The 13,042-nt window shown below is 52.4% G+C and overlaps 1 protein-coding gene across 1 annotated transcript; it reads right to left on the bottom strand.

Annotated features, from left to right (window-relative positions):
• Positions 1-251: 251 nt before the first annotated feature.
• On the bottom strand, positions 252-12,402 carry gpr139 (G protein-coupled receptor 139). The gene is made up of 2 exons (XM_076024220.1): positions 12,127-12,402; positions 252-2,132 (listed from the first exon to the last, which is right to left on the bottom strand). The coding sequence occupies exons 1-2, from the start codon at positions 12,275-12,277 to the stop codon at positions 1,135-1,137; spliced, it is 1,149 nt and encodes a 382-aa protein (XP_075880335.1). The 5' UTR covers positions 12,278-12,402; the 3' UTR covers positions 252-1,134.
• Positions 12,403-13,042: the final 640 nt, after the last annotated feature.

Raw genomic sequence — 13,042 nt, 5'->3', positions numbered from 1 at the left:
TTTCTAACGGCAGGTCCCAGAGAGGGAAAAAATGTGGTTCGTTCCAGCACTGGGAAAAGCTGCGTTCCCATCATTCTTTGCCCTCTGCTCACAAAAAACACATTCGGCAGCGGAGCGAAAAGATGCACTAGCGAGTTTCGCGTCGGAAAGCTTGTGAGTTACTTTCCTTTGTTTACTGAGAATATGGACAGACAAGAACTCATGCACACCTGGTGCACTTTTGTCTCTGTACTGTAACATTTAAAAAAAAAAAAAAAAAGAGTCAACGTCTAATAAAAATCCAACTAGACTCTTTCAAAAATTTATATCACAACAAATACCGTGGACTTGTTACCGAGGTACGATCGCACTGGGAGACCATGATATTGTTACACCCCTGGTATTTTTTTTGCAAAGCTACATTAACAGTCAAGTCTACCTTTTTTTTTTCTTTTTCTTTTTTTTCTTCTTTTTTTTTTTTTTACAATCAACCGGCAATAAGCAGAGGGTCTACTCGTCCGACGTACGGTTTTCTAGCGCTGAGAGTGTCACGTAACTTCCGTAGCGAACGCCGACCTTTTTCGGAGGCCCTGCGCCGCTAGCTAAGCACACAAACACACACACAGGAAAAGGAAACGCCCACGTTAACATGCCGTTGACAATCCTGGCTGGGTATGGAAAACCAACGAGAGAGTCGCTAACTGTCAGCGGCCTCGAGTCGCCCTTCTAGTCTCGAGGGTTAGAGTCCAGAGTTTAGACTTAGACGACTCCCAGTTTGACGCAACTGGTTTTTCATCACGGACTCATCCAGCTTATTAGATCTGTTTAAACTCGGCTAGAAAACTGGTGACGTTCCTTCATCCTTCCAACTCGTCCAGTTCTGCCCTCTCTGACGACAGACACTCGCCCACAGTCGGCTTATTTTGTATTTTGTTTTTTGCAACAATCTTTTGCGAATACCTGCTGTTTGCTATCCCACCTGGCTATGGCTGCTGCTCAGAGCTAGCTAAACTGCTACCTCTGCGCTCCCCCGGGCACGTTGACATTTTCAAAGCCTCAAAGGGTGAAATGACGGAGAGGCTCGTCGCAGGTCCCCCTTCCCCCCTGACCAATCACGACAACCTACGCCGTCGGCATCCGCGGGTGGCCGAGGACTCACGAGGAGATGCAGATGGGCTTCCCGTTTTTGTCGTACTGGTAGACCAGCATCTTGATGCAGTGGGAGTTGGCCGGCGAGATCCACGGGCTGCTCGTGATGGAGAAGTTGTGGCCGGCGTAGAACGGCGGCGGCTGCTTCCTGCAGTGGACCAGCGCCCGCAGCACGTTGGCCGCCATGCCGCGGAAGCGCTTGCTGATGAAGCAGTAGAGGAAGAAGTTGACGCCGGTGTTGAGCAGCGCCAGCATGTTGGCCAGGTCGGTGAGCACGTGGAGGAGGCGGCCGGCGCCGTGCGACGCCGGCGGCGGCGAGTAGAAGTGGTAGAGGATGACGAGGGTGCGCGGCGCCCACAGCACGGCGAAGACGGAGGTGATGGCGAGCAGGATGGCGGTGGTCTTGCCGGTGGAGTAGCCGCGCAGGCGGAAGCAGCTGCGGCGGCGGCGCAGCTTGCGCACGATGACGGCGTTGAGGGAGAAGAAGACGGCGCAGGGCAGCAGGTAGACGGTGGCGCAGTGGGCCCACACCAGCACGTGCTGGGCCACCGTTCTCCCATCGGCCGCCTCGCCGCCCTCGCCGCCCTCGCCGCCGCCGCCGCCCATCCCGGGCAGGCTGTGCCACAGCTCGGGCCACCAGTAGTAGGGGGCGGCCGACAGCAGGCAGCCGACGTACACGGCCAGGATCACCCGCCGCGTGCGGGCCGGGTAGGACACGGCGTGGTAGCGCAGCGGGTGGCAGACGGCGATGTAGCGGTCGATGGTGAGCGGCACGGTGATCCAGATGGACGTGTGGATGGAGGAGAACTCCAGCACCTGCACGGCGCTGTTGAGCGACGCAGGCAGCGGCATGGCCAGGATGAAGTCCTCCAGGATGAAGTCCACGAAGACGATGAGGAGCAGGACCAGGATGTCGGCGGCGGCCAGGGCCAGGAGGTAGTTGTAGGAGGACTTCTGACGGCGCAGCACCAGCTGGGACAGGATGACCACCGTCAGGATGTTGGCTGGGGGGTGGAGGTGTCGGTTGGAAGCAGACAGGGGGGCAGAAAATAGTAAAATGATTGGGACGGGAGGAAAGGGTGATGAAGTTGGAGAAAGGGAATCGGGCAGGAGGGGACGGAGAGAAATTGAGTGTTAGTTGGCAGGCAATTGGAATTTGGGGGGTGGGAGGTGTGGGGGGGGCGGGGGGGGGGCAGCACCAAACAGAGAAGCGGTGTAGAAATACATGACCAACACACAGGAAACTGCATTTGGGGCAAAATCTAGCAAAAAACAGCCAGCCAGGAATGTCAAATGTGACATTCATTTTTTCCTCCCTGTTCGGAGGATTTACTCGTTTAATCCTGCATCCCAAAAAACTGTTAAAATATTTCCCTTCTGTTTGACGCTTCCTGTTATACAACCTCTATCTTCCTGGTAAAAGATAGAGGTTGCTATGAACATCTCCCAGCCAGATGTCCATAGCCTTGGGCTATGGACATCTGGCTGGGAGTGATTCCACAAACCCAGAAGGGGTGCCAATGCCCTTTGTGACATCACAGGGTGCTACTTTTGACATCAGTGCGCCTTCCAATACGCGGAGCGGTCAAAAGAAGTGAAAGATGAACTTTTTCGAATCGGTGGCAAGTTCAGCGGCGGGAATCTCGGAACAATATCGGCCCTTTTAAATAAAGTGCAAACGCACAAATCACCCCCCCACCCCCTCCCGCTCCTCCAAATCTTTCATGGGAGCCTGCAGCATGAGAACAAAAGCAGATTTGCGATTCCCCCCCCCCCCCGCTACCATCACCCCCTCCACCACCTCCTCCCTCCTCCCTCCCTCCTCCCTCCCTCCCGCCGCCAGTATTCAAGCATAACTCCCAGTTTATTGCCTCCCGCCTTCCCCACCTCCCCCTCTTCATCTGCACCTGCTGCGTGATTCCGACAGCACCTGCATCTGCCTCTGGCCAATTTATTGTCTCTAATAAAGAGCAAAAGCTCCGACGGGGAAGCGGAGGGTAATGTGCGGCATTACAGCCTCTTCGCAGTCTGTTGAGCTCACCGCCGGCCGGAAATTCAGCTCCTAAAACAAAGGACGAGCCCCATCCGCCTCCCTCTCTCCCTCCCTCCCCCGACGGACTCCCATTTTCAATCTCGACTCGGTAACTCCGGCTCCCCAAACTGCGACATCATCTCCTCCTCCGTCGTGACTCTGACTGAGACGTCCCCGTCTCCTCCTCCACTGGCTGCCTTCTCGCAGACAAACGTTTAAAATTCCCAGGAGGTGGAACCAGACGTACGCTCTTTTTATTTCTTCCCTTTTTTTTTTTGTGAAAATGATGGCACACAAACGCACACACACACACACACACACACACAAAAGCCGAATGTGATTTATCCCGCCGCTGCCAAAGCATGGCCTGACTGAGTGCAGCTGCGGCAGCAGACAGCGAGGCTACGGCTCTCCGCCGCTCACGTGGAGCTGCGGTTCGGGGCAAAATTGAATTGAACAAGCTCATTACGCACCCTCTTTCTCTGTTGTCCCACTCGCTTTTTCCCTCCTCCATCCCCAACGCTCTTATTATTGTTCCCCAACCCCTGCGCCTGCCTGCCCGCCTCCTCCGGCTTAAAGCATGAGCAGTTTTACCCTAATTCCAATAAAATTGCGCGCACGTTGCGCCTCGTCACGCCTCCATTTGAAAGCGCCGATTGTTGAGAGTTTGGAGTAATTTAACGTGGCGCTGTGCCGCCCGCTCTCGCTGTCCCTCACCTTTTACTTCTCGTTGGAGGTCAAGGGAGCAAAGCGGAGTAAACAGCGGTTTCGGGAGGCTGCACTTTCAACCCGCAAGCTCTGCGGGGGAGCAAGAAACTCGGGAAAACAAAAAGGCTTTTAACTATTTACCCGAGGGCCCGACTCCTTCCTGTGATCACTCGGCGGCCAAATGATTAATTATCATGAGCGAATGCAGAATCTGTCCAGGCCATGTCCAGTCCCTTTGAAGACGCCTCTGACATTGATTTGCATCACTGAGACATCAATGCACTTAGCAGCTGTCACTGTCCATACTGTGCATGTTAGTGTGTATGTGTGTGTGTGTGTGTGTGTGTGTGTGTGTGTGTGTGTGTGTGTGCACGTTCCGTGGCTCCGTCCCCTTCACAGGCAATAGATATGGAATTGGATTAACTATGGCAGCTCCGAGTCTGGTACATCACACTTCACAGCCGCAGCGACTATCAGCTGATTACAAATTACAAAGCTGGCTGCAGATAATGACCAAAGATGTCCTTGTCGGGCCTGAAGGATGTGCAGCAGACAGACAGACAGACAGACACACACACACACACACACACGCACAAACACCGGCACAGACCGACGAGCGCTCAAACGGACACGTGTCTGCGCGTGCACGGACGCGCGCACAGGTACTTTGTCGTTCTCTGAAGTCATTAACACGCAGTCTGGTGATAAGCAGAAAGGAGACAACTGACGGGCTAATACGTGGCCACTGGTGAGGCTTCTGAATTATGTCCTCCACACCACCGCAGTCGCTCACCCGTGGGATTAAAATTCAAGGTTTGAATTGGCCTTGAGAAAAAAAAATAGATCCTCCACACTCAGCGCTGTGCCGTCTGCAAAGATCCGGGATGCAACAACCAGTGCGAGGTTCACGACTGATTTCTTCACAGCACTTCTAAACCTCATTGTTGACGGAATGACCAAGATGATCAGTGCAAGTGTTGGCAATAAAAGACCTCCCAGCGACTGCAATACAAGATTGGTCCCAGACTCCTTAAAATGAAACAATGAGTCACTTTAAAAAAGCGGTAATTTTGTTTTGTTTCCAATTTAAAGCCGTGCGTTGCATTCAAGAGGTGACAAGTGAATGCCGAAGGCGACAAAAAGCCCTCTTTGTGTTTTAATTCCGCCTATTACACAATAAACGACAGAGGATGAGCCATTGCTCCCCAACAAAAGTTTCACCCTGAAGACTCGAACATGTCACGCTTGAACCTCCTGCACATCATCATCATCCCTCAGCTGAAATCCCTCCCCCTTCCAATTTTTCCAGCCGTACCTCTAAACAGAGAAGGAACGACTCGGAATGGAAAGCGCCGAGGTGTCGACCGTCACTGGCTCGGCGTCATTCTGTTTGTGCTCCCCGGTGAGACGGCAGCCGCTGCACGCAGACAAAGGGGATCTGTGGTGGGCTTGACATTTCCATTTAGCTGCAGCCAGCTCCCCCCATTCATCCCAATAGAGTCCTGCTCTTTGCGTGGCCGTCTGGGCTGGCGGGGACATGGACAGGATCGGGGGTGGGGGGGCGGAGGGGCCGGGGGGTAGTTGGGGATTTGGTTCCGCAGCTGGATGGATGGTTCCGGGGGCGTTCAAGCGAGGTGCGAGCACGAACACACGAGGCCGAGGGATCTGTGTCTTGTCGGCGCAGACGAGTGCAGAGATTCCCTCATCTTCCCTGTCTGTCTCTTTGCCAGGGGGGGGGGGATAGAAGGCTGAGGGTGGCGCCATCACCTGGCCTGGTGCCTAATGTGATCCGGTCAGCAGCTGGGTTTGAATGTCTTTTTTTTTTAATCGTTATTATTTTGCCACACAACCGGCTGACCAGCCCCTGCATGCCTGGCACTTTGATGCATCAGATTGGGTGGTCAAGTCGCGCTGTCAATCACTCAACAGCTGGAGGGGGAGGGGCAGGTGACCGTGGAGTGAGCAGAGCTAATGAGCAAACCAGGTGAAGTGTGATGGTGGCAATTTTGTCAGAAGTGGAAAACACTAATCTAATGGATTTCTGTGAATTAGGACAGTGTGAGATGTGGAAAACTGATATTATCACTAATAGTACATACAATAATATAAACTGAACCTAATAAGGAGGCCCAAGCAGTATATGTGCATGTCTGATTGTTGAATTAGAACTGTAGCAAATGAAAAATTTTCCTTGTGCCACATTCACGTAGCAGTTGCTGTAATACCTTGATATGTATTTTCTCAAGTAGCAACAGTAAATTTGACAAAAAAAAAAAAAAAAAAATTTAAGTCTGCGCTACTCATCGTGATGTTGATTGAGGTGCTGGTCACTTTTTTTTCACGTCAGGTAAAGAGTTTCACTCAAGTGAATGCCTATTGTGGACAAGTATTAAAACAGCATCAGAAAAATAAAATTGCTGTCGTGGATCATCCAGAGTCAACCTGTTAGCCTCCTGTTCCTCCTATCTACTGTGTGGAATTCTTTGCCTCTGTGTAACTCCAGAGTTGTTATGTGGATGAGAAAATGGCACTGGCACTGGGCAGCAGCAAAAAAAAAGGTGCGAAATGTCAGTTTTGGGTTAAAGCATCTCAGCAGGAGAGCAGTGCCTCTCCAACACCACGCTCAAAGGGCCGCCACAGCGACGGTGTTGGCTGATTGTGATTTGTCCCGGTCCAGCCGTGCCTGCCGGGTGTTTGCACGGTTTGACCCTCTCTGTCCCCGCACCCCCTCCAACCTCACTGCTGCTCCTCCAGCGTGGCGAGCACGCGTGGCGGGGAGGGAACGAGAAGGCACAGCCTGCTCCCCGAGGTGTGTAACGAGGCTGACTCATCCCGCCACAAGAGGAGAACGGCCAGCGGAGAAATGACGCTAAGCACCTCGATCCCCTTCGCCCGCCATCGCCGGCTTCATAGAAAAACAGGCACAATAGCGTACAAAAAAAGAAATCGTGCCGCCTAGAAGCAGAGGATGAAAGTAAGCGTCGCAATTAAGGTTTTTTTAAGGGGGGAGAGGGGGTCACTCGGAGGAAATTGAGGTCTGGCTTCTTCTTTTTTTTAATGGCTCGTCTACGAGGCGAGGGGGATATAGATGGAGTTTGAAGGGAAACTGTCGTCCGCCGAAGGTCAGAGAGAGTTGAAAAGAGAGCAGGTTATTGAGCGGGCTGTGGCCGAGGATTCGATGGAAAAGCGGAACGAGAGGAAGAGAGGCGAGGAAGGGGGGGGGGCGAAATCTGAAAGGCGGCTTCAAAAGGTCACAGGCACTTTGTTCCTCCCGATAAACATTTCCCCTTTGTCTTTTCTGAACCGTCGGGCTCAGGATGCGACGCTCCCTCAATTTTCACCTCGACAAAGAGCAGGAGGTCCGTCCTTGCTGCTACAAAAGGAACGGATAAAAAAAAATAAAAATCCATGTTTAAAAAAACTGGAATGAAAAGAGTTGATTTCAATCCGAGGGGGAGTCCCTTGATGTCGCCGCTCTTATTTCTCATTTGCACCTTGTTGACATGCAAATGTACCGATATCAATCAGGGGGGTTTTCTTTGTGAGCGCCTGCCTCACGTGCGCACCGGGTTCATGCGGTAAAGCTATTATTTGAAGAAAGGCGCAAGCACATACACACACACGCATATATATTAATATATGTCTATATTTATAAAGACGGCATATTTGGGTTTAATGGGCACTTTAAAGAGGAGGCGGCCCTGGTTACTGCTAATGGTATTGATGGGTCTGCGGTGCAGAGACGCTGCTCTCGTCTGCAAGCCATTTGTTTTAGAGGGAGACAGAGTTGGAGACTCAAACTGTGGCGGAGTGAGACTGTCCTTCCACTCAAGGCTGCTGTTACTACTGCTGCTGCTGCCGCTGCTGCTGCTGCGGCGGCCCGTCGTGGAAAAACCCGCAGTGACGGAGCCCATCGCATTCGAAAAGCTCGTAAACAGCAGCAGCCGTGGCAGCAGCGACCGACCGACAATCTGGCCTTGACAAGCCTGCCTCCCGTTGAAAAACGAACACAAGAAATAAAAGCCAAGATTTCAGATTTGACAAAATGGGAGACGAAGTATGTGATTCAGCAGGATGATAAAATGCAGTCTTTTATTCCCCATTTCCAAAGATGTTGACGGTCTCCTTCAGTTTTAGCAGGAAGCTAAAATATTCTACATAAATATATAAATATATATATATATACCTCATCAACACCCCTATATATATATATATATATGGGGTATATATATAGGGGGTGTTGATGAGGTGATCTGAACACGGCATCTTTATTCTGCATCTCAGACTCCTGATGGGAAGGAGAATTAGCTCTTCAGAAAATATTTTTATATATATACATATACTGTATACATATATATATATATATATATATATATATATATGTATATATATATATATATATATATATATATATATATATATATATATATATATATATATATATATATATATATACATATAAAAATATTTCAGAAAATATTTTTATAGATATACATATACTGTATATCTATAAAAATATTTTCTGAAGAGCTAATTCTCCTTCCCATCAGGAGTCTGAGATGCAGAATAAAGATGCCGTGTTCAGATCACCTCATCAACACCCCTGGTGAGGTTGTTCACACTCACTCTGAGGTCGGCGCTGCTTTGCAGTCTGTCTTTCAGCTGCATCGCCGTCAGCTGATCAAACAAAGTCTGTTCTGCCCGCCGCACCGGTAACGACTGATCCATCGCTCCGACGACACCTGCCTCCCCCTGTTTGCCCCCGTCCGTCCGTCCGCCTTTCCCCTCCATCCCTCCCTCCCGCTGCAGCCGTCACCTTCTTCTTCCGTCGCACATCGACGTTGTGACACGAATCGTGTTTACAGGCTGCTCCTCGGCCGCCTTGCACACCCCCCCCCCCTCCCCTCCCCGAATCTCCGACCGAACGCACGTCCCGAGTGATGGTATCTAGTAACGAGCCCTGTCACCGCCTCAGATTGACGGATCAATAGTCCAAACTGAAAATCAATGGCGCACATGTGTTCATTAAGTTGTGACTGACAAGGAGCCAAAGATGGGACTTCAAACGGGGGGAGGGTGGGCTTTGGTCATTAGCAGAGAACACACCGTGACCTTTCCTCCCTGTGGGTGGCGATCTTGCAGGAGTGGGAGGAGATTATGTGCCACTCGCGTGGAGCAAGGTGTGCGGAACAGTCACTCAAGCTGCGCGAGGCGCCAATTAGCGAGCGGGCGGGGTGGGAGGGACGCACCAAAACACACGTGGGTGCGACGGACGTGAGACTTGGTGACCCCTCTCCACTCCTGCAGCCACCTGTTGGCACTGTTTCCCTCTCTTTGAGCACTTGTTGACAGCTGAGTCTGGCAACCCAGAGCCTGGAAGGAGCGGTCGGGAGATGACCGAGCTTGCAGCTGCCGCATTTGGACAATTAAGACGGGTGAACCTGTGTGGTTGAAAATGGCTGGGGGCCCCGCGGGAGGGAAACAGAGCACCGTGTGGATCAAAAGTTTCACCATGAGTCATGGACAAGTCGCATTTACGCGTTTTAAATGTCAGGATTGAATGGGAAGTATTGCACTCTGCTCCTCTGGCGCATTTCTCGTGCTTATGTTCTGTTTTTAGGGGAGAGGTCGATGATGCACTGGTGCTGTGTTTGCAATCAAACAGGATGCAGTTTTGCTAAAAGTCCTGGATCCGTTCAATCCAAGCCAGTAATTAATCAGGAGCGTAATATCCCGTCAAGACGCTGTCACCAAGGACAGACGGTGTTGATTATCGTTTTTGCACAGCCGGAACTGCTGTGTTTGAGATTCTAACGCTCTCCCTTCCTCTTTCCCTCCCTCCCTCTATCCAGCGTGTCTTGTATATCTATATCTATGTGGTACAGTACAAAGGCAGGTCTCACTCCTGAAATACCACAGTGTCACCGACTGTGGCAACGTGTCGACTCCTTCGTCGCTTCGCTGCTGTTTGTCATGCTGGCGCACGTTTCGGCCGCCACGTTGTCGCGAGCAGAGAGAGAGAGAGAGAGAGTGGGTGAGAGAGCGGGGGGTGGGTGGGGAGGGGGTTTGGGGGGGTTATCAGCGATTAATTAAAAATGATGCAATTTGTCTCAGGCTCCGCTGTCTGCCGTTCTCTCCCTCCACTCCGAGCATAAAAGGTGCTGCTTCGCCGGCTCGGCCCGTTATTAATCTCCCTCTCTATTACCGCTCTGATCTCTCTCTTAACTCGGCTCTTCCTCCTCCTCCTCCTCCTCCTCCTCCTTCCTGTGGAGGGTCGTCCTTGTCTCCCTGCCATGCCGCCGTCTCTCGCCGACCTCCGGGTTCTTCATTTCCCCGGGTCGAGCAGTAATCATTTCTTGCACACTTGACTTGCGTAATCCCCCCTTCCTCATCAGCCGCGGCCCCCGTCTCGGCCCCTCTCTCGCACCGCTTCCAATGCGCGACTCTTGATGTGATGAAAGGTCACGAGAAAAGGTGCGGAAAGGTCAGAAGGCAGACGGAGGGAGACGAGGCGGCCGCGTAGCCTCCCCGGCTGTCGCCTGGAGGTGACGGAGCGGCCGGTTGGCGATTTGAGGCGGCTGCCTTTTTAATCTATCGACTACGTGTTAAATACACGTCCTGGCCTGGTAAGCAGCCGCGTTAGCGTCGCACATGCCTCGCTCATGAAACATTCATGGTGCAGGCGGGAGCGAAATGAGCTGTGTCACAGTGATTGAATAAGTCCGAGCGGCGGTGCCGAGAAAGCATCAGGGCCGCTCAGCTGGACGCCGCCGGTGACTCAGACGCGGCGCCGATGCGTGACAGTCGAGGGCTGCTGTTCGCAAGCACCTAAATCAGCTATGATCAACACCTTCAAAAAAACAACAACCAAAAAAAAAAGAAAAAAGGAGCACTTGCACTGATGGTGCATTCGTAAAAAAGTGGAAATAAAGGGATTTGCTTACAGGTCTGTTACATACCTGCTCATTTATAGAAGACGGCGGAGTTTCGTTTAGAAACGAGGCTGCAAATCCTTCACGGCATTCTTGGCAAGAAAAATGCTGCTTTTACCCTTTGCATTGCAGATCGGTGCTGAAGCAGAACCGCTGAGCTTGTTGATAACATCCTAATCAGTGCCTTCAAGAGAGGCAGTGGGGGGGAGGCAGACCGAGAAGGACGAATTAGGATGCACCAGAGGACTTAATTATTATTATATTGGGTTGCTTGTACCACAAATACCCCTGTGTTATGATTATTTCTTGTCAAATAAAAGACTTCTAGTGAGAAATCTCGCCTGTTGTACGACCAGAGTGTGAGCGGAGACGGCGGTGACGGCACAGAAGCCTCTCAGCAGCTTCTGATTAGACACCAGCACCTTCCCTCCTCTTCCATCTGACCTCTGCATCGTCCGTCTCTGTCTTAAAAAGATACACACACAGGCAGATACATGGATGTTCCCTCTTCACCTCCCCCCCAGTGAGACGAGGTCACCGCTCATAGATCACACAGTGGGACGCGGGCAGTAAATGGGTCTGATGATGACTATGAATGGGCTTATCGCCCAGCGGGGGAGGAGGAAGACGCAACAGGCAAGTATCATTATCGCAGTTCATCCACAGGAGACTCATAACACACACACACACAAACACACACACACACACACACACACACACACACACACACACACACACACACACAGTCTTTACCCCAGAGGTCAAATTATCTGTGAGCCACACTTTCCTCTGTAACGACATGAAAGGTGCCATTTGCAGTTATCGCACACACACATGCGTGCACACAGGTGTCCGGGGTGTCTTCTCTTCAAACGCTGCCGCAACGGCCCGCGGCAACAAACAGACAGATGTGCAAACAAACTCCAAACAGACAACAACAAGGCACGAGCGGAGAGAGAGGGAGAGGGAGAGGGAGAGGGAGAGAGAGAGAGAGAGAGAGACGCAACACATCTGCACAAGCGAGCGAGCGAACGAGCCATTGCCACAAGGTCAGAGTGACAAATCAACAGCGCGTCCGGTTGAGAGTGACACTCCGAGGGGGCAGCTGTGCGTGACAGACACTCCTGCTCGCCACCTGCAGCTGGCGGCGGCGGGCAAAAGAAAAAAAAAAAAAAAGACGGCAAGATGCAGACCCTGACCGCATGTGTGTGTGTGTGTGTTTAAATTCGATTTGGGGAATTGGGGTGCAGTGGCGGGGGAGGGAGGGGTGTGTGGGGGGGGTAACAACATATCAACAACACTGAAGGAAGCTGCTGCATGACTTACCAGGCAGGCCGAGGCAGAGCAGGACGCTGTAGTAGATGACGGGCAGCGGTCCGAGGGGGCATCCCTGCACCGCCTCCGAGGGCTGCTGCCCCACGCTCCAGGCGCTCTCGTTGGGGGGGACGGCGGCGGGGAAGATGTGGCTGTGCTCCATGGTCCTCGTCCTGGACTGAGCTCGGCGTCAGAAAGCCCGCCGCTCACACTCGCCAGCCTCCCGCTCGCCGGCGGCTCGGAGGAGATAGGGTGCTCCGTCCTTGGCTGCCAATCAGCATGAGTGTGTGTGTGCCGCGTGGTTTTTTTTTGTTGTTTTTTTTGCGTGCGCGCGAGGTGGCGGAGGAGGCTTAGTGTGTGAGAAGGAGGTGGGAATGCAGGGTGAGTGATGGGAAGGGGAAGGAAGGGGGGAAAGGAAAAGAAGGCAGCGGGGGGGGGTGAGTTGTGTTAGTAGGCGGCGGAGGAGAGAGGTGAGCGCGGAGGTAGAGAGGTGGAGAGGGGGAAGGATGCTGCCCGAGCTGTGTGTGTGAGAGAGAGAGAGCGGGGATGGAAGGTTGGGGGGACGGACGGATGGGGAGGATGAGAGTGAGTGGAGAGGAGAGGGGAGCGCGGCAGCAGCAGGAGGGGGAGGGGGAAGGGGAGGTGGAGGAGGAGGAGGGGCAGGAGGAGGGAAGAGGAGAGGGAGGGAAAGAAGGAAAGTAAATGCAAGGGCACGCCGGAGAGCGGAGAAAAGTGAGGCGCTGAGAGTGGCGGCTGCTGCGGGACGATGGCGGGGAAGATCAGAGGCAGCGAGGGGGACAGCGTGAGTGTCTGAGAGGCAGCGAGACCAATAAACTGACCAGGAGACACGTGTGAGAAGATAAACAGAGGCTCCAAGTGATGCCTCTGGTTTTATGAGCTCTTTATTTATTTATTTTTTTTAAGAGCC

This window comes from Nelusetta ayraudi, unplaced genomic scaffold, assembly GCF_046127955.1.
Source record: "Nelusetta ayraudi isolate G7.1 ecotype Tasmania unplaced genomic scaffold, CSIRO-AGI_Nayr_v1 ptg000016l, whole genome shotgun sequence".
Classification (NCBI taxonomy): Eukaryota; Metazoa; Chordata; class Actinopteri; order Tetraodontiformes; family Monacanthidae; genus Nelusetta; species Nelusetta ayraudi.
Note: the sequence above shows the minus strand (reverse complement) of the source record. Positions and strands in the feature narration are given on the sequence as shown.

Bases quoted from the DNA above. Each gene is read 5' to 3' on its own strand.
- gpr139 (XM_076024220.1), bottom strand. From the start codon at position 12,277: ATGGAGCACAGCCACATCTTCCCCGCCGCCGTCCCCCCCAACGAGAGC. The intron at 2,133-12,126 runs GTAAGTCATGCA...TCCACCCCCCAG, and splicing joins GCTCTGCCTCGGCCTGCCTG to CCAACATCCTGACGGTGGTC.